We start from the raw sequence: 20321 nt of genomic DNA, 5'->3' as shown, positions 1-20321 counted from the left end.
ACTGAGTACACAGTCGAATGAAAGAATCGGTTTCCCCTTGTGCTTGGGTTTATGCAGACGCTAATGTGGGGAATGAAGCAGATTGTAACTTACCTGGACACACATACACAGACGGGAGCTGTTATTGCCCAAGTTGGGTATGAGGTTGGGTGGGTGGGGGGTAATGTGGAAGTAAAACCTCAGATGTCCACTGGGTGGGATTCAAGTCTGGATTCTGTACCAGGGGCTGTGGACACACAAAGCGCATTGAGCAAAGCCCCAAAGAAAGGGAAGGAATGAGCCAAGCAGGCATCTGAGGGGAGAGTATTCCAGGTAGAGGGGACAGCCAGTGCAAAGGGCCTGGGGTAGGACTGGGCCTGGCCAGCAGTTCCACCTGGCTGGAGCAGAGGGAGCCAGAGGGAGAATGGGAGGAAGGGAAAGCAGGGAGGGGAAGAGGGCAGGTCTGCCAGGGCTTGGTGGACCATCGGTTTTATATATTTATAGCCCTAGATTTGTTTCACAACGATGGAGGCCAGAACAAAAGACTGGACAAGGGGGAAAGGAAGGATGTCCCAGAGATGGAGACATTCGAGCTGGACCCACAAAGATGGCTGGAGTTTGCCTGAGAGGGAGAGGGGCAGGGAGGGTGGCATGAGGAGGCTGGAGGCTTGGGGTGGGGTGGGGGGGAGTACGTACGGCGTAGCCTCCCAGTACAAAGAATTTTGAACCATAGCCGGCTAATGCTTTAAAATGGACGGTGACACTGGTAGCTGGGAATTCCAGGCCCTGGCTTTGATTCTCTCTTTAGTTGGCTAAGGTTGGGGAGGTGGACGTGGCAGCCGGGCAGAGCCAGCAGCTAGCATTTGGAAGCCAGCTAAGGTTGGAAAACAAACCAGGCGGCTTTACCGTGGCCAGCCAATGCAGGAAGCTGGGGCTTTGCGAGCTCAGGCAAATGCACCTCTGGGGCCCGAGTGGAAACGCTAGGCTCTCCGATATTCTGCCAGGTTTAAATAAGCGTGATTACACTTGCTGCAAGCACTGGCCTTTCTGTAGCCTAAAGGATGAATTAAATATGACCACTTCTGCCCTTCCCCGGGCCGCCGTTGCCTCAGCCTCCTCCCAGGTTTCCCTGCCCAAGAGTACAGAACTCACTCTGCAGCCAGAGATTTGTTATTTTTTAAAACATGGTTTAGACCAGGTCATACCTCCTTGTTGCATGTTAGAATAAAATCCCTAAGGCCCTGCCAGTTTCTCCCATCTGCTCTTCTTTGGCCCTCACGATGATCCAGCCCCAGGGCCTTTGCACTCACTTTGTCATCTCCCTGGAATGCCCTCACCCCAGTTCTCCCTGTGGCTGGCTCCCTCTTGTGCTTTCCACCTCCTTTCCCCCCACCCTCCCACCCCCCCCATTCTTTTGCCCCAGCAGAACTTAGGGCCCCATGAAGTTGGTAGGGGAGGGAGGTGGGCTTTTTTGGCCTGCTGGGTTCCCACCTGCTCTCCCCTACTTGTTTCCCCCAGTGCCGGGTACATGGTGAGGAATGGATAATTGCCAATTAGATGACTGCCAAGCCGAGTTGCCCTCTCATGTCTGAACAGCAGCAGCTTTAGCCACCGGGACGCAGGGAGCTGTCCCGTGCAGGGGGTGGGTCCCCCAGGACGGGCAGGGCAGGGCCAGAGGCCACGGCGGTGCCTTTGTCACAAGCTGGGACACACCAAATGTGGGCTCGTGGCCATGGAACAGGAAAGGACAGTTTGTCCGCTGTCAGTGGGGACTGGATCACCTTTGTATTTTCGCCCGCAACCAGGTGTTTGAGCACAAAGCTGCAGGGGGTGATGACGTTTGGGTCACACAGGAACGGCCTACAGACCTGGGAGGTGGAGAGAATTGGACTTTTCACGGTCTCCAAATGCAGCTGCCACCAAGAGCAGGGTCTCAGGTGGGCTGGCAGGAGGGCATTGCAGGGCTCATGTGTCTCTCATGGAAGGAGATGTTGAGAAATGTCCTGAATGAGGAGAGAGTGAGCCGTGGAGGTGTCTGGGGGGAGAGCATTCCGGGCAGAAGGCAGCAGCTCATGTAAAGGCCCTGGGACAGGACCAGGCCTGGCATGTCGGAGGAGCAGCGTGAAGGCCCGTGGGGATAGAGTGGCGAGAACGAGGGGGACAGCGGAAGAAGGGGAGGGTAGGGAGGGTATGGTGTGCAGGGCCTGGGGACGGGGGGACATGAGGAGGACGTGGGCTTTTCCCCCGAGGTAGGTGGGAGCCATGGAGGGCTGTGGGCAGGGGAGGGACAATGAATCTAGCAAAATTCTGTCACCTAAACTATTTTTCCCTGATCTGCGATTGACTCTTCCCTGCCCTGAGTTCCTCTGAGCTCAACAGCAGCCCCATAGCACAAGGCAGTGGATGCTGAGTCTATCCATTTTACAGATGGGGAAACCAAGGCTCGGAGGGGAGATGTAACTAGTCCACTGACACAGGTCTGGGTTCTGCCAGGGCTGGGACGCAAACCCCGGTTTCAGGGTGCAGCCCTGGTCCCCATAGGATACCCGTGGTCCAACCAGTTGGAAATTGTGGTACCCCATAGTGTCTTAGAGATCCCTAATGTGTTTTAAAGGCTCTGAAAAGTCCTGCAATTACCCTGAGAAATCTACCATGATGCCCCACCTTTCTGACCACATAATCCCATGTTTGGGTGAAATCTATTAACATCTTAGGAGACAGCCTTAGGAAATCTGCAGCTCCACAGCCAGGTGTAAACCTCCGTTCATCTGCTTTTACAGTTCTGTTTGAGTTTTCCCCTGTGGAGAAAGTGTCTGTGTGATCAAGGATAAAATTTGGACAGCACCAAGGGCCCAATTGAATGCCTAGTCCAAGCTCAGCTGCAGAAAACATTTCCACGAAATATACATATATATATACATTTTAAAGCTTGGAATGAAGAGGATATAAATTTCAAGGAGATGTTCGTTTCTGTGGTTTTTAAGAGAGATGCACAGACAAAACCGGGTTGCTGCCTTGGCTTTGCTTGCTGGGCGACCCTGGTCAGCTCCTTTGCCCTCTCTGGGTGATCAGGGGATTGTCAGCCTCAGCCATGCCAGGTTCCTGCTGTTATTATCCTTTTCCTCATCATTGTTATTTATTATTCTTATTACTGATGCATATCGTCTCACTCCAGAGCCTGGCCTCCACCTCCGTAACCTGGGGTGGGTGAGCTTTGACATCCCTGAGCAGGCATGATGACTGGGGGGGGGGTGTCTGCTCTAAGGGGGTGCCCCTTGGCATAGGAGGTCCAAGGAGGTGTAGAGGGCTTATCCTGCCCCCATCTACCAACAGCCACATTCTTGTCACCTTGGATTCATTGCAGATGGCAGGAGGGACCCTGGGCAGGGGACAGAAGGGTAGGTATCTCCCAGCTGGAGGCTTTATGGTACCAGGCAGAATGAGACCACATCCCAGGTTTGCCCCAGACTGCCAAAGACAAAGGGGTGGTCCTGGAGTCAGGAGTGTCTGAAGTCCCCAATTACCCACTGAATCTCACATGGAGGTACAGGAAAGGCCCCAGTGACGGGGCTTCTGGGTGTCTGGAGATTGATTCCAATCACATGCCCCTCCTGGAGGAGTTGGGCAGATTTAAATGAGTCCAGAGAGGTGAGACTTGCACCCCAACCTAGTCAAAGGAATTACTTACTAAGTATTAAGCGATTGCAATTTGTGATTTCGTGCAGGGTTACCTTGCTTGCATGCAGTCTTTACAGTGAGACAGCCCCAGCTCAGACCCTGGGAGTCTAAAATGCTTGGTTCAACCTCAGAATCCACCCTCTTGCCCTCCCTTTGGGATTGACCCTTTTTCACCCACAGGTTTCTGAAGCCAGAGAAGCAAGGGTTTGCCCGTGGCCACACAGCAAGATGGAGACCAGGCTCGGGACAGAACCCAGGTCTGCTGTCACCTCAGCCATGACCCCGGCCTCCCTGCCTCCCACCCCACCCCAGGGACAAATTGTATTTAAATCTCCTAGTTACAGGGGCAACTGGGTCAAGAAAGCTCCATGCCTTCTAGGAAACAGCCTTCCGAGACAGTTGATGGAGGCTTTGGGAGAGGTCATTTCAGGTCCAGGCAGTGAGCATTTATTGAGTGCCTACTGTGTACAGGTGCAGGGCCAGAGAATGGATGGAAGGGTTTTGTCCGGTGCAAATGATCTACAACATTTTTTGCATTATCGTCTCCCCCAAAGAACCTTTTAAGATACTTCATTTTCCCTAATCACTACCCCCTGTGAAACTGAAACAACACGGATATATTATATATATGTTTATGTTCTGTATCTTATGTATAATATACAATGTATGTAATATATAAAAATAAAATCAAAATATATATAAGAATATAAGAACATAGATGAATAAGAGCAAAATTTTTTAGGCTGTCCCCCCGGCCCCCATTCAGGATTTATCCACCTTGGCATAATTGACAGTCTTTGTCGGTGCATCCTTGGCACTGGAAAAATGATGTAATAATATCCCTGATCTCCACCCAATCGATGCCCCTGGCACCCCCCACCCCCCCAGCAATGACCACCCAAAAACGTCTCCCAAAATTGCCAAGCATCCCCTAGGAAGCAGAATGGCACCAGGTGAGAAGCTCTGATCAGCTTAGATTCACATCTGACTCCAGCTTTAGGAAAGAGACTTTCTGCCCTGGGCCTCAGTTTACCAACCCTGGGAATTGGGCAGATTTCATCGGATGGCACCACGCCACGCATGGCTGGCTCATCCCGGGATGCTGGACCTTCCCCGGTCCTTGGAGGCTTCCTACCCTGGTCACCGTCCATTCAGCTCAAAGGCAACTTCAGTTTTTAAGGGCTGGATGTCTAAGAAGGTGGGAAGAGAAGGAATTATCTGTGCCTTCCCCCCCCCCCCCGATGTTTCTTGGAAACATCCAGCACAGGACTGCCCAATAGAACTTTCTGCGATGACAGAGAGATTCTGCATTGGCCAACTCAGTCGCCACCAGCCAGACGGGGCTACTGAGTAGTTGAAACGTGGCCAGGGTGACTCAGGTACTGAAATTTTAATTGTTTCATCTTAGTTCATTTCAATTTAAACAGCCACTTGTGGCCAGTGGCCCATACACTGGACAGCACGTCTCTAGAAGGCGGGAAGTTTTTCGGAGCCAAGCAGTGGGTTCCTGATTGGTCCGAAAGTGGATGAGAAATATTTCCAGGCTTTCATTACGATTAACAGCGATTTGGCACATAATTACAGCATTTTATTTTTAAAACTACCACTATTTAACAATCATTCAGGATAAAAAGTAAAAATTACAACAACTCTTAGGAAGCTAGGAATACAGGGGACTTCCTTAATCTGATAAGGGGTTTCTACAAAAACCAACAACCGAGAGCCCTCTTAAAAACAAGAGGCTGATGGCTTTCCCCTGAGACTTAGCCACTGCAATAAGGCAAGAAAAGGAAATCACAGGCATACAGACTGGAAGGGAATAAATAAAACTCTCTCTGATAGCAAATGGCGTGATGGCATACATAGAAAATCCCCAGGCACCTCTGGTAAAAGCTCCTAAGATTAAGTGATTTCAACAAGGTCGCATGTTTACACACAAAAATCAGTTGCATTTCTGTGTGCCAGCCATGCTCGGCTGGATGCCTACGTTTAAAAGGCAGCATTGTTTACACTCGTGCCCACCTCAGCCGTTCACTGAGGGTCAATTTCGTGCTCACCCCCTTTATATTTATTACCAGCTGACTTCAGCAACCCAACACACCCCAGGAGGTGAGTGCTGTTATCTCCCCCATTTTACACATGGAGAAACTGAGGCTCAGAGAGGTGCTGTGTCAAGGCCGAGGTCACAGAATGAGAGAGTAGTGGATGGGCTCCAATCATGTGCTCTTAAGTGATCCAAAGTAATTTAGATTTACTTATTATCTAAATTGGTAATAATAGTAACAAAGTAATAGGAATAAAACCATTTTACCCCCATTTCCCTGGAAGGCTGAGCAGTCCTTCCATGTACTAGCCCCTGTTCTGGGCACTTTGTTGCCACCTTTGTTACAAACAGCCTTCCAGGTGGCTGCTGGGCTTGTGCCCATTTCACAGATAAGTGGAGCAAGGCGCACAGAGACATGAGATGTTGCCAGATTCCAAAGCCGGTGCTGGGAACCACCATGCCCGGCACACAGTAGGTCCTCAGGAACCCATGCCTGCTCTGGCCTGTCCCTCCTGCCCAGGGACACGCCGAGTCCTGCCAGGCCCTCCCGCCTGCTGAGCCTTGGCAGTGGGGGGTGGGGGTGGGGTGGCAGTGCTGCTTCAGGAAGAGGGTGCCCCGGCTCAGTGCCCAGGCTGGGTCCTTCCCAACGGACCGGCCAACCGTGCCCAGCCATGCGGCCGTCCAAGCAGGACTGGCGGGCCCGGGAGAGGGCGTGGGGCCGAGCTGGGCACACTCCCCTCAGTCGCTGCCCAGTCGGCCATGGCCAGGGCCACTCCGCTGCACCGCAGGGCTGGGCCAAGGAGGGGCTGCCTCCACTCACCTGTCCCTGTCACTACTCAGGAAACTGAGGCAGGGAGGGCACCAGCCGGGAGAAAGTGTGTCCTCTGCCCAGTCTGGCAACCAGCAGGTGCTGGACACCCTGTTTGGAACAGGGGAGGCTGCCAGCCTGGGGCTGGGCCAGCGTTGAGGGCTCTGCCTGCTCTGAAGCCCCGGTGTCATTTTTTTCCCCTGGGCTGTCCACCATCTCTGTCCCATTTCACAGATGGGGAAACTGAGGCCCCGGCGGGGGGAAGCCATTGGCTTATGTGCTGTGTGTCTGGTGGGTGAATAAACGAACAAACCAATGGATGAATGAATGAAACCACCCCTGTGAAGAAGCACCAGTGGGGTGGGGAGATTTTTTCATCTTTCTTTGACCCTTCGGTTTTCCTTGTCTGTAAAATGCCAGTTTGCAGGCTGCGTTACAGATTTTAAAATCACGTCAGTTATGTGATAAGGTGGGGTGAAGGGGGCTCTGTTTATCCAGCTTTCTGTGTACCCCCAGCACTTCGGGCATCCCAAGACGGCCCAGGTGAGGCTCAGAGCTGTTGAGACACCTGTCTGAGGTCACACAGCGCACCCATCCCCGGCTCTGCGGCTAGATTTTCTTTATTTGATGGCGATTCTGCTGCCTTTGCCTTTGGCCTGTGAGGGAAACGGGGAGGGGGGGAGGGAGGGGAATGGGTGGGAGTGTCTTGCCCGGCCTGGACTGGCTCTATGTGCCCCCCCATCCAGGCCGCAGGAGCCGATAGTGCTGAGCTCAGCGTCTGTCTCCTTCGCCCGACCGCCAAGGAGCCTGATTATTTTTAGATAAGATGGAGGGGTGGGTGCTGCAGTGGGAGGGAGCTCACATGCCAGGCGGGAGAGCGGGGGCATCTCGGCCTCGACCCACTCGCCGGGGGACCCCAAATAGCCACCCAAGAACAAAGGCTGGTCCCCCAGGACTGCCGGAGCTGAGGGGAGGGGCCCGTGGACTCAAGGACTGCAGTTTATGGGCCTCAGTTTCCCCACCTGTAAAATGGGCAGAGTGAGAGCTGCTGCCTCGTAGCGTTCTGCCAGGACTGAACCAGCTGCTGTGCATAAAAGCATCAGGCCCGTTTCTCAGATGGGGAAACTTGGGGCTCAGAGAGAGGAAGTGACTTGCCCAGGGCCACACAGACTGAACGTGGCAGAGCTGGGATTCGAACCCAAGTCTGTCGGACTCCAGGGGCCCAAGCTCTTACCCACGACTGGCTCAGCACTCCTCTTTCCTCTGTGTATGAGCCACTCTGCAGCACGCAGGTAACTGGGGACGAGTCCCCAAGACTCCTGTGTGCCCTGCATCCTGTCTACGTCTCAGGGTCCTGGGCTGGTATCTGCAGGAGACAGCGGTCAAGGAAGGGGGCCCAAGCCAGAGTCCCCGGGCTTCGGTGCATCCCAGGAGGACGTATCTCTCGGAGCATGGGGCCACCACGATGTCACCATGTCCCCTCTCCTTCTCTTGGCAGACGCAGAGCAAAGTGGCAGCCCTCGGGCTGGGATGGGCTCGGAGCAGGAAGACAGCAAGCCCATCACGCTGGGTAAGTCTGGGGGCCCTAACGGGTGGGGGGCACAGCCCCGTCCCTGTGTTCTATTTAGTAAGCACTTATTGAGCGCCACCTGTGTGTGCCAGGTTACAAGCATCTCGCAAATGCTCAGCCACTCGTTCCTCTTGTGCATGCCGTGGGGTAGATGCTGCTGTCGTCCCACTGGACACAGGAGGAGACTGAGGATCGAGGCGCTTAAGAGAACTGGCCAGCTGCACCCAGGGAGCTGGGGTTTGAGCCCTGAGCTCCTAGCAGCTGGGCTCATGCTCACTGCACTTAAGGCCCCAAGGGATGCTTAATGGAAGAGAAAGATAAGTCAGCTCCAGAAGGTTGGCAGCGGGGGTGGGTGGGGGGTGGGGGAGAGGTTGGCAGGGCTGAGGGCAGAGCCCTGGAGAGCAGGAAGGATTCAGAAACATCTGCAAAGGCTCCCACCCCCCTCATCCTCACTTGGACCAGGACAGTCACCTCTCCCCTCCCTGGACCCTGCCTCCCACCCTTACCCACCCTGCAGCAGCCAGAGGGCACCTGTGAGCCCTCTGAGTCAGGGCCTGTCCTTCCTCTGCCCACAGCCCTCCATGGCTCCTACCTCCCTTGGGAAATAAAACCCACCTCTTCCTTGCAGACCACCAGGCCCTGTATGCCCTGCCCTGTCCCCTCCTTGCCCTCTCCCCTTTGCTCCCTCTGCCCCAGCCATGCAGAACTCCTCCCTGGTCTTCCAGGATGCCAGGCCTAGCCCTGCCTCAGGGCCTTTGCACAGGCTGTGCCCTCTGCTTGGACAGCCATTTGTCTGCTCACTCTCTCTCCAGATCTCCCCAGGTCTCAGCTCAAATGTCCCTCTCTCAGAGGCCCCTCTCCATTGCATTCTTTTCTTTCCTTCAGGGGAAGCTTGTAATTGCATATGTATTTGCTTAGCTGCTGATGGGTCCCCTCTACCAAAGGAGCCTCAGGTCCTCCAGGGTGGGGAGTTTTCTCTGTCTTGGTAACGTTTGTACCTTCAGTGCTGACAAGCGGGCCTGGTATACAGTGGGTGATCGATAAATATTTATAGTGGGTGATCGATAAATATTTATGGGAAGAAATATTTGTAATATTGGAGATATTAACATAAAGAAAGAAAGAGAGGGAGGAATAAAGCAGAGAAAAAGAGCATGCAGCAGGTGGGAGGAAGGAAGGAAGGAAGAAAGGAAGGGAAGAAGGAAGGAAGGAAGGAAGGGAGGGAGGAAGGAAGGAAGGAAGGAAGGAAGGAGTAAGTGAGTGAGTGAGTGCTGAGGGCATCCCCGCTGCTAGGACACACATAGGCCCACGCAGGGAGGCTGGAGGATCCTAGGAGGTTCACAGGCCACTGGCCACTGCCCCTGGTGCCTCGTCCATCCAGCTGTCTGTGACCCAAGTCCCTGTCTCCAGCGGTCACCCAGGCACCCTCTCCCCAAACCAGATGTTCAAGGCAGGCGGGGGCCACGATGCTGGGCCTGGCCCCGTGGGGAGTTCAGACATCTGGCAGAGGAAATCATGTCCTCCCCGCCCGCCAGGGAGTCCCCCGGAGATGGAGCTGGGCGGGCGCTGCACAAACAGGAAACCCCAGCAGTAGGGGGAGGGTGGACGGGGTGTGCTGACACCAGCTGGCCAGCTGGGTCGGCAGGAAACGGCCACGGCCACATCCCTTGGACACTCGGGGGCCACCGCCCTGTCCTCCTCTCCTCTCCCCTCCATTCCCCTCTCCAGGATACTGAGGCCCCAAGTCTGCCAGCACGGGGCGGGGCTCCTAGTGATTGCTCAATAAACGCTGTCCGTAAAGCCCGTAACCAGGGAGGCTGGGGCTCCCGGACAGCTGGGGGACTGGGCAGCACCTGGGAGCACCCAGCGGCCCATGCTGCCCCCTGGGGGCCTGGAGAGGAACTGCACCCCCCCAGCCTCCTTCCTGCCAGCCTCACCTCCACCCTCACCACTCCTTCCTCTCCCACCTTGCTGGCCTCCGGGCCTTTGCACTTGCTGTTTCCGCTGCCCCTCCAGGAGGTGATAAGACATTCCCAATCAGAGCAGCCGACATTCATTCACAGAGTGCCACGCAGTGTTCTTGGCACATGGCAGATTGGCACATACCTCTCCCTCTTTGCCACCTCTGCCTTTAGATCTTGGGCCGATGCCACTCTCTCGGGAAAGGCCTTGCCCGAGCCCTCCACAGAAACCCTCCTTTCCCTACCTTCCTACCAGCGATGTGCCTCACCACGACTTATTGATCTGTACTGCTGTCAGTCGCTTACCCTGGACTCTTGAGTCCAAAGTGGGCAGCTGCTTCCATCCATCTTATTCCTGGCTAGGTCCCCTGCCCAGCCCAGGGGGGCACACACTGGAGGGTGTTTAAAAAATGCTTGCTGAGTAAACAGATCCCACTTTTGAGGGCCTTTGGGGTGGGTGGGCCTGCTCTCGGTGGTCTGGGATGGGACAGAGCTCCCACCCGACGTGGGCCACAGTGTCCAAACCTGTGCAATGGGTCCACACCTCACCCCACTTCCTTTAATCTTAGGAAGGCTCGGGGTGGGGGAGCACCAGGGGTTTCAACTGCTGCCTGCATGGCCCCCTTTGAATCTCTGGCTCTGAGCCCCTGGCTGGCCCAGGTTTCAGAGATGCTCCAGGGCCAGGACCCAGGCATTCCTGCCTCAGGGAGCCTGGAAGGGGAGACAGACCAGTTCTCTGCCCTCTACTAGAACCCGGGATTGGCAACTGCTTGTGCGGTTGGCTCCAGCAGTGGGGGGGGGCTCAGGGTGGAAGCTGTAACAAGGCCCAGGCCGGGTAAGGGGGGCCCCACCATCGGGCCTGCCTTGGAGAAGGGGAGGCTGGCTGTGGCTGCAGCTAGAAGGGCTGAGGGCAGACTCAGAACAGAACTTCCACTCCTGCCATTTAAGGACTGAGGGACTCCCCCATGTAACTGGAGGGGTTAGTGACCAAGGGTTGTCCACAAGGGGAATAGAGCTGACTCAGGCCCCGGCCTACTGACCCCCCCATGCTCTTCCTGTTTCTAGACACGACCGACTTCCAGGAGAGCTTTGTCACCTCCGGCGTCTTCAGTGTCACGGAGCTCATCCAAGTGTCCCGGAGTGAGTGTCACTGCTTGCCCTGAGCTGGGCCCTGGAGAGGGGAAGGGGGGCCACAGAGAGCAGAGGGTGCCCATGCAGGGGGGCAGGTTGGAGATGGGCTCCAGGAGGGGTGGGAGTCCAAGAGGGAAAGGGGGCTCAGGGATGGGGAAAGGGGCTCCGGGAGGAGAAGGGAGCCCAGGAGCCCACCCCACCCCCACTTCCTCCCCCTTGGTCCTCTCCAGTCACCCCATCACCATACCAAAAAGAGCAACATCCAGCCCCTTTCCAAGGTCAGGGTGACATGCCACCTCCCCCAGGAATCAAAATCCAAATGGTGGATGCAAAAGGATACTTCTACTCAGTATCCCTCCTCCCTGAAGTTTAGGCGTCTGTGTCCCTGTGGACCGGCTGGGGACTCACCACACTCCTGTTTTAAATCCCACCCCTGGGACTTCTGGACGCTGTCCTGCCTTAACCCTGACAATCAACTTGGCTTCCAGCTCTGGCCACGCCTCTCCCTCACGGTTCAGTCTTGAGTCTCTGATCCAAACTAGGAACCTGGCCAGTCTGGACAGGGGTTTCCCATTGCACTGCCTCCCCCCAGGTGGCTCTCCCCGCAACCCCTTTCAGGGCACTTTGCAGCCCAGGACCGTGTTCACTCCATCACGCTCTCCTCTGCCGCCCTCTGCAGCACCTGTGGTGACCGGAACAGGACCCAACTTCTCCCTAGGGGAGCTGCAGGGGCACCTGGCGTACGACCTGAACCCGGCCAGCACTGGCATGAGAAGGACACTGCCCAGCACCTCCTCCAGTGGGTATGTGCCCAGGTCCCCATCCACCCACCCATCCACCTCGATTTGGCCTCAGCCGGTTCATTCCTCTGCCTGGAATGCCCTTTTTTCAGGGTCTACCTGGCAAACTCCTACTCATCCTTCAAAACCCAACCCGCTTCCCTCAGCCCTGACACTACTGGCCCGGCCTTGGAGACCCCTTTTGAGTCCGCAGGCTCAGTTTCCTGCCGACAAATGCTATGTGGCCGTGGGACAGTCACATTGTGTTTGCCTCAGTTTCCCCACCTGTAAAATGGGGCTCGTGATTCTTCGAGGTTGTTCTGAGGATGACCGAAGGCCAAGTGATTAGCCATGCCGCCTGGGTTTTATTCTCCACCGTGCCGGCTCGCTGCGTGACCTGGGCTAAGCCTCTCCCGCCTCTGCACCCATCCACGCAATGGGAGAGTTGGGACAGGTGTTAAGGGAGGAGGAAGTGAAAGTCTGGGGCTCTCGTGATGTCTCGCGATAGCACCCTTGTCGCCCCGCCCCCTCGAGACCGGAAGGTCCCCACGCCCGTTCTTCGACTTCCGCCCGTGTCTCCCTAGTAACCGGCTGGCGCTTTCCTCCCCTCGCCCCTTAGGAGCAAGCGGCACAAATCGGGCTCGATGGAAGAAGACGTGGACACTAGCCCCGGCGGCGATTACTACACTTCGCCCAGCTCTCCCACGAGTAGCAGCCGCAACTGGACGGAAGATATGGAAGGAGGTAGGGCGGGCGGCGGGGGCGAATCCGGCCTTCCGGTCGGCGTTGCAGCGGCGGGGACTTCGTGTTCCGGCAGGCACTGCGCGGGCGCCGGCAAGCAGGAAGCCGCCCGGGAGCCGCGGGGCCTCTTGGGAATTGTAGTTGCGCGGGTTGCTCGCGGCTACAAGTAGAAAGTTCGGGCTCACGTTTCCGGAGCTCTTTGGCTCCCCTGAGGCCAAGCCGAGTGGAGACTCTTTTTGGGGAGTTTCACCTTCCTTCTGCCGGTTCATGCCCCATCTCTGTGGAGCTCCTGATCTATAGAATTGTCTCAGTAGCGATTCTCATCAGCGGTGTGCTTGTTCCTGGGGTCCGTCTGCAGGGCTCGCATCCCATGTGTCCTCTGTCCTGAGATGCAAGATCCCTTCTGACTGGGATCCTTCTCCTTCGATTTCTTTTTAAATTTAGGTTCCGAGCTCCATGGGCCCTTCTTTGCGTTTTGTACAAGCCGCGTCTCTTTTCTGTAGTGTCTCCATTCCCACAGGGTCCTTTTTTTATTTTAACGTTTTTTTTTTTTATTGTGAAATGTATATACAAAGCAATAATTTTCAGAGTACCCTTCAACACATAGTTACAGGATAGATTTCAGAGTTTTTCATGGGCTACCATTCCTCTATTTCAGATTTTTTTTTCTAGTTGCTCGAGAACACTGGAGGCTAGAAGAAATATTACTACAGTGATTCAGCGGCCAAACTCGTTTTTAAATCCTATTTTCTCCTCCTTCTTCTTTGATCTTTCTCCCAGTCTATAGGGGTATTTAAGCAATGCCTGTTCTGACTTTGTCATGTTGAGAAAGGGTGTGCACACTAAAGGATAAAGAGATGTAATTAGTTGGTAATCTTGGAGAAGCTGGTCCTTCTGGGTTTCAGGATTTATCTGGCCTAGGAACCCTCCGGGAATTAAAAGTTCCAGGAAAGCAAACCTGGCACATGAAACCTTTATAGAGTCTCAGTTGGAGCCCTAGGTGTTCTTAAGAGTCAACAGGATTGATGTTGGTTGGGGGTTAGCAAACCATGGCAATTAACACTGTCTAACTGAAGCTTGCATAAGAGCAGCCTCCAGAATAGCCTCTTAACACTGTTTGATCTCTCTTGGCCACTAATGCCTGATTTATTATACTTCTTTTCCCCCTTTTGGTCAGGAAGGCGTTGTTGATCTGACCGTGCCAGGGCCAGACTCATCCCCAGGAGTCATGCCCCACGTTGTCAAGGAGATTTTCACCCCTGAATATCATGTCCCATGTAAGGGGAATGGAATGATTTTCCTTGCACAGTTGAGCTGAGAGAGAAAGAGGAGCCACATCTGAGCAACAGAAGAGGTTTCCATAGGGTCCTCTTATAAGGAGATTTTGTCCTATTACTCTTCTGTTTCTAAAGTGACTTCAGAGTTTCTTCCAAAGGGTTTCCTATTCTCTAGGGTTAGCAGCTCCAATGGGGCCTCTTTGCTGTCGAAGCCTGGCTTCTCAAGATTTTTGGTTTAGTACCTACTCCCCAGTGGCCTTCTCCAAAGAATTCCTGTCTTTGAGGTTCCCCCATCTACACCGCATCTCTCATCTAAAGAATCTCTTTCTTTTTAACATTCTGCTCTTTAGTGAGCTGGTTGACCTCAAGGAAATGATGTACAAAATAGCCTGCAAGCTTGTTTCACACTATGGAAGGTGTCCCTGCCATCCTCAACTTCTTGGCGGGTTCTGTGCCCTGACATTTTTAGGAGCACTGCCCTATCTATTTCCTTCTCCTCTTGGGTTCATATCCCAATCCTTGTTGCTTCCTGGGGACCCCACGTCCCCGAGCCTCTGTTTTCTCTCTGTAAAACAGAGATATGCATACCTGCAGTACCCACCTGGTAGGGTTGTGGGGATTAAATAAGCTAAGTCATCCTGTATCCCCAAAACAGGCCTGGCACACAAGCACCCAATAAATGTTAGGATTTGTTTTCTTCTTCCTCTCCTCCTCTCTTGCCTCTTTGCTCCGCTCTAGGGCCTGCTTTCTAATGAAGACCTGTCCCTACAAAATGCTATACTGACAGGATTCCTGAGACATGCTATAACATCATGATTAAGAAGTCAGGTTCAACCATAAGTACATGGAACCTTGAGTAGGACATGAGATTTTGTTGGTTTGTCCAGAGTGATACCCCGATAAATCCCAGAGTAATTTGATCAGTGAATAAAAAAGTATTTGCAAAGTCCCCTTTAGGGAACGGTGGAAACGGGAAAATTCAACCTCCCCAAGTTGAATTCTTGATATTCTCACAAGCAGTATGGACAACCAAAGCTATAGGCTGAGCCCCCAGTCTTGGGGTTTGTTCATATGAAACTTAACCCCACAAAGGATAGGTCAAGCCTACTTAAAATTAGGCCTAAGAGTCACCCCCAAGAGAGCCTCTTTTGTTGCTCAGATGTGGCCTCTCTCTTTCTCAGCAACATGACAAGCAAACTCACCACCCTTCACCTGTTTATATGGGACATGACTCCCAGGGATGTGGACCTTCCTGGCAACGTGGGACAGATATCCTAGAGTGAGCTGAGACTCAGCATCAAGGGATTGAGAAAGTCTTCTCAACCAAGAGGGGGAGGAGTGAAATGAGACAAAGTGACAATGGCTGAGAGATTCCAAATAGAGTTGAGAGGTTATCCTGGAGGTTAATCTTATGCATTAAGTAGATATCACTTTGTTGTTCAAGATGTAATGGAAAGGCTGGAGGGAACTGCCTGAAAATGTAGAGCTGTGTTCCAGTAGCCATGTTTCTTGAAGGTGATTGTATAATGATATAGCTTTCACAATGTGACTGTGTGATTGTGAAAACCTTGTGTCTGATGCTCCTTATATCTACCTTGTCAACAGACAAGCAGAACATATGGAATAAAAATAAATAATAGGGGGAACAAATGTTAAAAAAAAAAAAAAAAGTCAGGTTCAGGCATCGGGAAGACCTAGTTTCAAATCCCAGCTCTACCCCTGACTTGCTGTGTGCTGCATCACCTTGGACAGGTGACTTAACTTCTCTAAACCAAAATGGAGGTGATGAGAACAATACTTCTTCTTGCAAAGAGTTGGGAGGAGGAAATGGCAGCATGGGCCTAAAGTCTTTTCTGGCACGCGGGAAGTGCCCGAGAAATGGGAGAGGTCATTGTTATTCACATCTGTGTAAAATTCCCATGGCTTTGAGTTGGTCTCTGATGCACAGGTTGTGACAGTCATACCTTGTTCATAGCGTGGTCTCCCAGAGCAGCCTCATCTTTTGAGAGTGCCTGACTCTGGGAAGTCCTGTCTCTCTATTTATTAGTCTCTAATTTATGGGTCTCAGTATTTCTGTGGTTCTGTCTCTATGGATTTCCCATTTCTATCCAGTTTGTCTCTAAAGATCCTGCATTCGGTAAGTTTAGGTTTGGCTGTAGGAGACAGAATATGCAAAAGGATACTGCATTTATCTCTCAAGTAGATGTCCACGGTCAGCAGTCCTTGGCAAGTGTTGAGTAAAGTTCTTGCCCTAAGCTACTGAGTGTGGTTTTGTTTTCCACTTCATGATTCAGAAGGACTACTGGAGCTCCAGCCATCATGTCAGTATTCCAGCCACTAGGAAAGAGGAGTGAAATCTGAACATGCTCTCTCCTTTTAAGGCTAATTCTCAGAAGTAGCACCTTTTCAGCTTATCTCATTGCCCAGGAGTTGCTCATATCCCATGCTCTGATGCAAGGAAAAATATGCATATGCAAGGGCGCCTGGGAAATGTAGTCTTAATTCTGGGCAATCATGTGTCAATCTCAAAATCGAAGGTTCTGTTACTGAGGAAGGAGAGAACAGATGTTAGGGGTCACTTGGCTTCTTCCCTGTCACTGCTTGGGATCTAAAAAAACACTTCTCATTAGCTCTGCAATTAAAAGTGCTGTCAAAATATAAATTCACACTACTTAGAGCTGAAAGATAGTCTCTGTGATGCAAAGTAACTGTAAGAGGAAAAACTATGGCCTTAAGTGTAGTTATTAGGAAAAGAGAAAGACTGAAAGTAAAGAACTAGCTTTCAATTCAGGAAGCTCAGAGAAGAAAAACAAAAGTTAAAGAGGGAATTGTTAGAGAGCCACTGGGGCGCCTTCTGACCGTCTTGCCTTGACACTCCCCTGTGCCATTGGGGAATAAGCAGCAATGGAGAAGGACAAGAAGGAAACCCATGCCAGTGTCTGGTGTTTGATGGGGAATCACAGAGCTGGAAGAGAATGGCAGAGGTCTGTCCTGTTCCATCTTCGTCTTGGTTACCTCAGGTGATGGCAACTCCCTCCCTCCTACGAAGTCATTGTCAGCCCCTGCTGTTCAGGGTTCTGGGGATACAGAGATGAACTAGTCCACCCTGGTCCCTGCCCTCCTGCCAAGTGGGGGAATCAGATTAGTAATGAGAATGCAGCATCCTTGAAGAGGAGGCAGGGAAGTCTCTGGGGCCCACAGGAGGTAGCCTAGAGAGAGCAGGGAGAGCTTCCTGAAGGAGGAGGGTCAGGGCAGTGGGGCAACAAGGAGTTTGGGCCTTACTTCCCTGCCTCTTTCTAGCTTGAGCAGCTGACTTAACCACTCAGCCTGTTTCCTCTTCTATTGCATAATGATGTCAGTGGCATTTCCTGCCTTGTAGGGACAGATGAGAAGGAGGATTGGGCTCAGAGTCTGTGCCTGAGACTCAAGAGCCACTGTTTATTATTAAGTCACAGCTAAGCTGCAACCTGGATTTATCCCCAGCAAAAATGGTGGAAGAGTGTTCCCAGCAGAGGGAACAGCATTTGCTAGGGTTTCTCAACTTTGGGCCTGATAATTCTTAGTCCAGCATGTGTCTGTGTGTGTGTGTATGTGTGTGTATGTGGTGGGAGATCCTGTGCATTGTAGGGTGTCAAGCAGCATCCCTGGTCTCAACCCACTCGGTGTCAATCGCAAACTCCCTCCCTGCCCCCCCAGTCTTGACAATCATCAGTGTCTCCATACACTGTCAAATGTCCCTTGGGGGCTGGGTAGCTCCCTCATGTTGCTAACCTCTGGTGTATGCAGATGCCCCAAAGTAAAAGAGATGAAGCCATCCTTGGGTGTCACCCTGATCTAGATGTGGCTTCTGGGGCCTCTGGGTGGGGGGTGGGGGCAGCTTCCTCCTTCCAGGAGGCCCTTCCCAGTCCTTATAGACCCAGGTGGCCCTAACTGTGGGGACTGTTGGGCACCTCATTTTGAAGCGGGAAGCCCGGAGGCTTAGAGCAGCAATGCCCCCTGCCTCCGGCCGAGCATGAGCATGGAACCAGGTGGCCTGTTTCCAGAGGCCATCACAGGCCAGCTTCCTAACCACCTCTTATGAGCACCATCCATGCTGAGCCATTCACCTGCATCATCTTCCATGCTCCTCCTGGGAAAACAGGCATGTGCAGCCGAGAAAGGGCAGAGCCCAGATCCAGCTAAATGGGCGGGTTGGGGGAAGAAGGGAGGGATTCAAAGACCCTTTCCTACCTTCCAAAGCTCACAGAGTAGTGAGAGGCACAGTAATCAAAGAATCACACATGGAGAGGTAAACTTATGACAAGGATATAGGGTAATGGGGGGAGGGGAAGAGGCAGACCTGACTCAGGAATCAAGGAGTGCTTCCTGGAGGAGGCACTGTGGGGGCTGAGGCCTGAGAATGTTGAGGGAGATAGCTGTGCAGAGATGTGTTGGGGTTGGGGGGAAGAGAACAGTCCAGGCAGTAGGCACAACACATGCAAAGGCCCTAAGGCAGGACCTTATGCTTCTGCTACCCTGGGAAGTATTCCTCCCAGGGGACACAAAAATATCCCAGCCACTTAAGCTCTAGGTGGGGACCAGGCCGAAAGGACCCTGTAGGACGCAGACTTAGCTCTTGATGCCTGGAGTGAGGCAAAGGCCAAGGGTCCCCAGGGAAGGGCCAGGGGGGCTGGGGAACACTCAGGGGGCCAGACATAGTTTTGCAGCCTGCCCAGCTGTCCCAGCATGCCTCAGTGGAGATAGGAGCTGGAGCAGAGCCCCAGCCAGGCAGGACCCTCCGCCCCTCCCTGCCCCACCCCTGGGACCACCACTTCCTCCTCCTCTTTGGCCATTTCAGCTTCCTGTCTAGACAGCCCCAATTAGTGGCTCATTAGGAGGGGTAAACTGATTAGGGCAGCCTCTCCCCTGTGCTGCACTGGCCGTAGGGCTGTTGCTTCTCAAGGGCAGGACTTAGCTAACCACCTGCCTCCAGCAGCTGCGCTCTGGTGCCTGGGACGGACAGGGGCTTAGGGAGTCAGGCCAGCCCCCTACCCAGGCATGACATCTGTAGCCTCATCTCTTGGGCCCAGGCATGTTCTACAGACCTCTGCCTGCTCTGTGCCCCAGCCAGGTAGGTCTTTTCTCCTCCTGGCCACCCCCTCCCCAGCCTTTATGCCCCACACGGGACAGAAGGAGGAGCCCACAGCTCATGTCCAGAAGGCTTTGTTCTTGCTGCCTCCCTGTCCTATCCACGGGAATATTAACAGGCAGTTAGATACAGAGTAGAGCCAAGCCCAGGGCATGGACAAGCCCTTCTTGGTAAAACAGGGAATTTAGGTTTGATCCATGTGTGCCCAAACGTTTATGAGGCATTACTGAGAATCAGCTAACTGAGCAGGTGGGAGAGAGGGAGGAATTCAAAGACGCCTCCCCACCCTCGAGAGCTTACAGTTGGGTAAGAAAGAAAGCAATCGAGGAATCACATGGTGATGTAAAGTTCAGAGGATACAGGCTTTATGGGAGGCAGAGAGACATGTGTGATGCTCTGATGTAGGCACCAGGGAAGGCTTCTTGGAGGAGGTGATACTGGGGCTGAAACCTGAGGGAACTGAAGGAGAGAGGTAGGAGGAAGGAGTAATCCTCTCAAGAACTCAGCCTGTGCAAAGGCCCTGAGGCAGGACCGGGTCTGGTGTGGCTGGAGCAACTGAGCAAGGGGTAGAGTGGGAGTAAGGAACGAAGGCAGGGAGGGGACGGGACAGTTGTGCAGGAGCCTTGGAAGCCGGGACTTCATCCTGGGAACAGTGGGCACTGTCGGGAGAGTCTAAGCAGGGTGCAGGGGTCTGACTGGGGCTCTGTCATCCCTCTGGCTGCACGCAGAGAACAGACTTGCAGGGGCAGGTGTGACTGATGGAGAGGCCCAGGTTTAGGAGGCCGGCAGAAAACGCAGAGATGCAGGAGGCACAGCAGAGAATTTCCTGGCACAAATGCCAGTCCTCCCAAGGCCGTGGAACTTCATTACAGAGTGAGATGCTCACTCAGTGACAGTTGTACAGAACGGCGCACCCCATCTGTTCGTTTGTCCCCGGGACATGTTCCCACAGAACATTTTGAGCCCCGGGTCCTGCCCCATGGAACTGGCATTCCAGCGGGGAGCCATGGATGGCTGCTGAGATGGAGGCTGTGTGTGTGCATTAAATAAAAGTGTATATCCCTTTACGGAGGCAGGCAGGGAACTCGGAAGGGAGGCCTGTCCCGTGTTTGGTGAACAAACAGATCCCTGCTCAGATGAGGATGTACACTCTTTGCAGAGCCTGCCCAGAAGCACGGAGGCCTGGGCTGGCTTCCCACTCCCGCAGCCCTGTCCCTGTTCCCAC

General features: G+C 53.4%; 1 protein-coding gene and 1 long non-coding RNA gene across 8 annotated transcripts in view; one reads left to right on the top strand and one right to left on the bottom strand.

The window, feature by feature from the left end:
* The window catches only part of NFIC (nuclear factor I C), a 70304-nt gene that overhangs the window by 31799 nt on the left and 18184 nt on the right, over nucleotides 1–20321 (top strand). For all 7 annotated transcript variants that reach the window (XM_077121190.1, XM_077121189.1, XM_077121193.1 and 4 more), the window contains exons 3-6: nucleotides 8008–8079; nucleotides 11106–11180; nucleotides 11851–11974; nucleotides 12570–12694. In XM_077121190.1, coding sequence (XP_076977305.1) covers nucleotides 8008–8079; nucleotides 11106–11180; nucleotides 11851–11974; nucleotides 12570–12694 — 396 coding nt within the window. The remainder of the gene's footprint in view (nucleotides 1–8007; nucleotides 8080–11105; nucleotides 11181–11850; nucleotides 11975–12569; nucleotides 12695–20321) is intronic.
* Nucleotides 5060–12778, bottom strand: LOC143650425 (uncharacterized). The gene is made up of 3 exons (XR_013159552.1): nucleotides 12236–12778; nucleotides 7744–7875; nucleotides 5060–7165 (listed from the first exon to the last, which is right to left on the bottom strand). It is a non-coding gene; the product is annotated as an uncharacterized LOC143650425 (long non-coding RNA).

Source organism: Tamandua tetradactyla, chromosome 11 (assembly GCF_023851605.1).
Source record: "Tamandua tetradactyla isolate mTamTet1 chromosome 11, mTamTet1.pri, whole genome shotgun sequence".
Lineage (NCBI taxonomy): Eukaryota > Metazoa > Chordata > Mammalia > Pilosa > Myrmecophagidae > Tamandua > Tamandua tetradactyla.
This window is presented reverse-complemented; position numbering and strand designations above follow the sequence as displayed.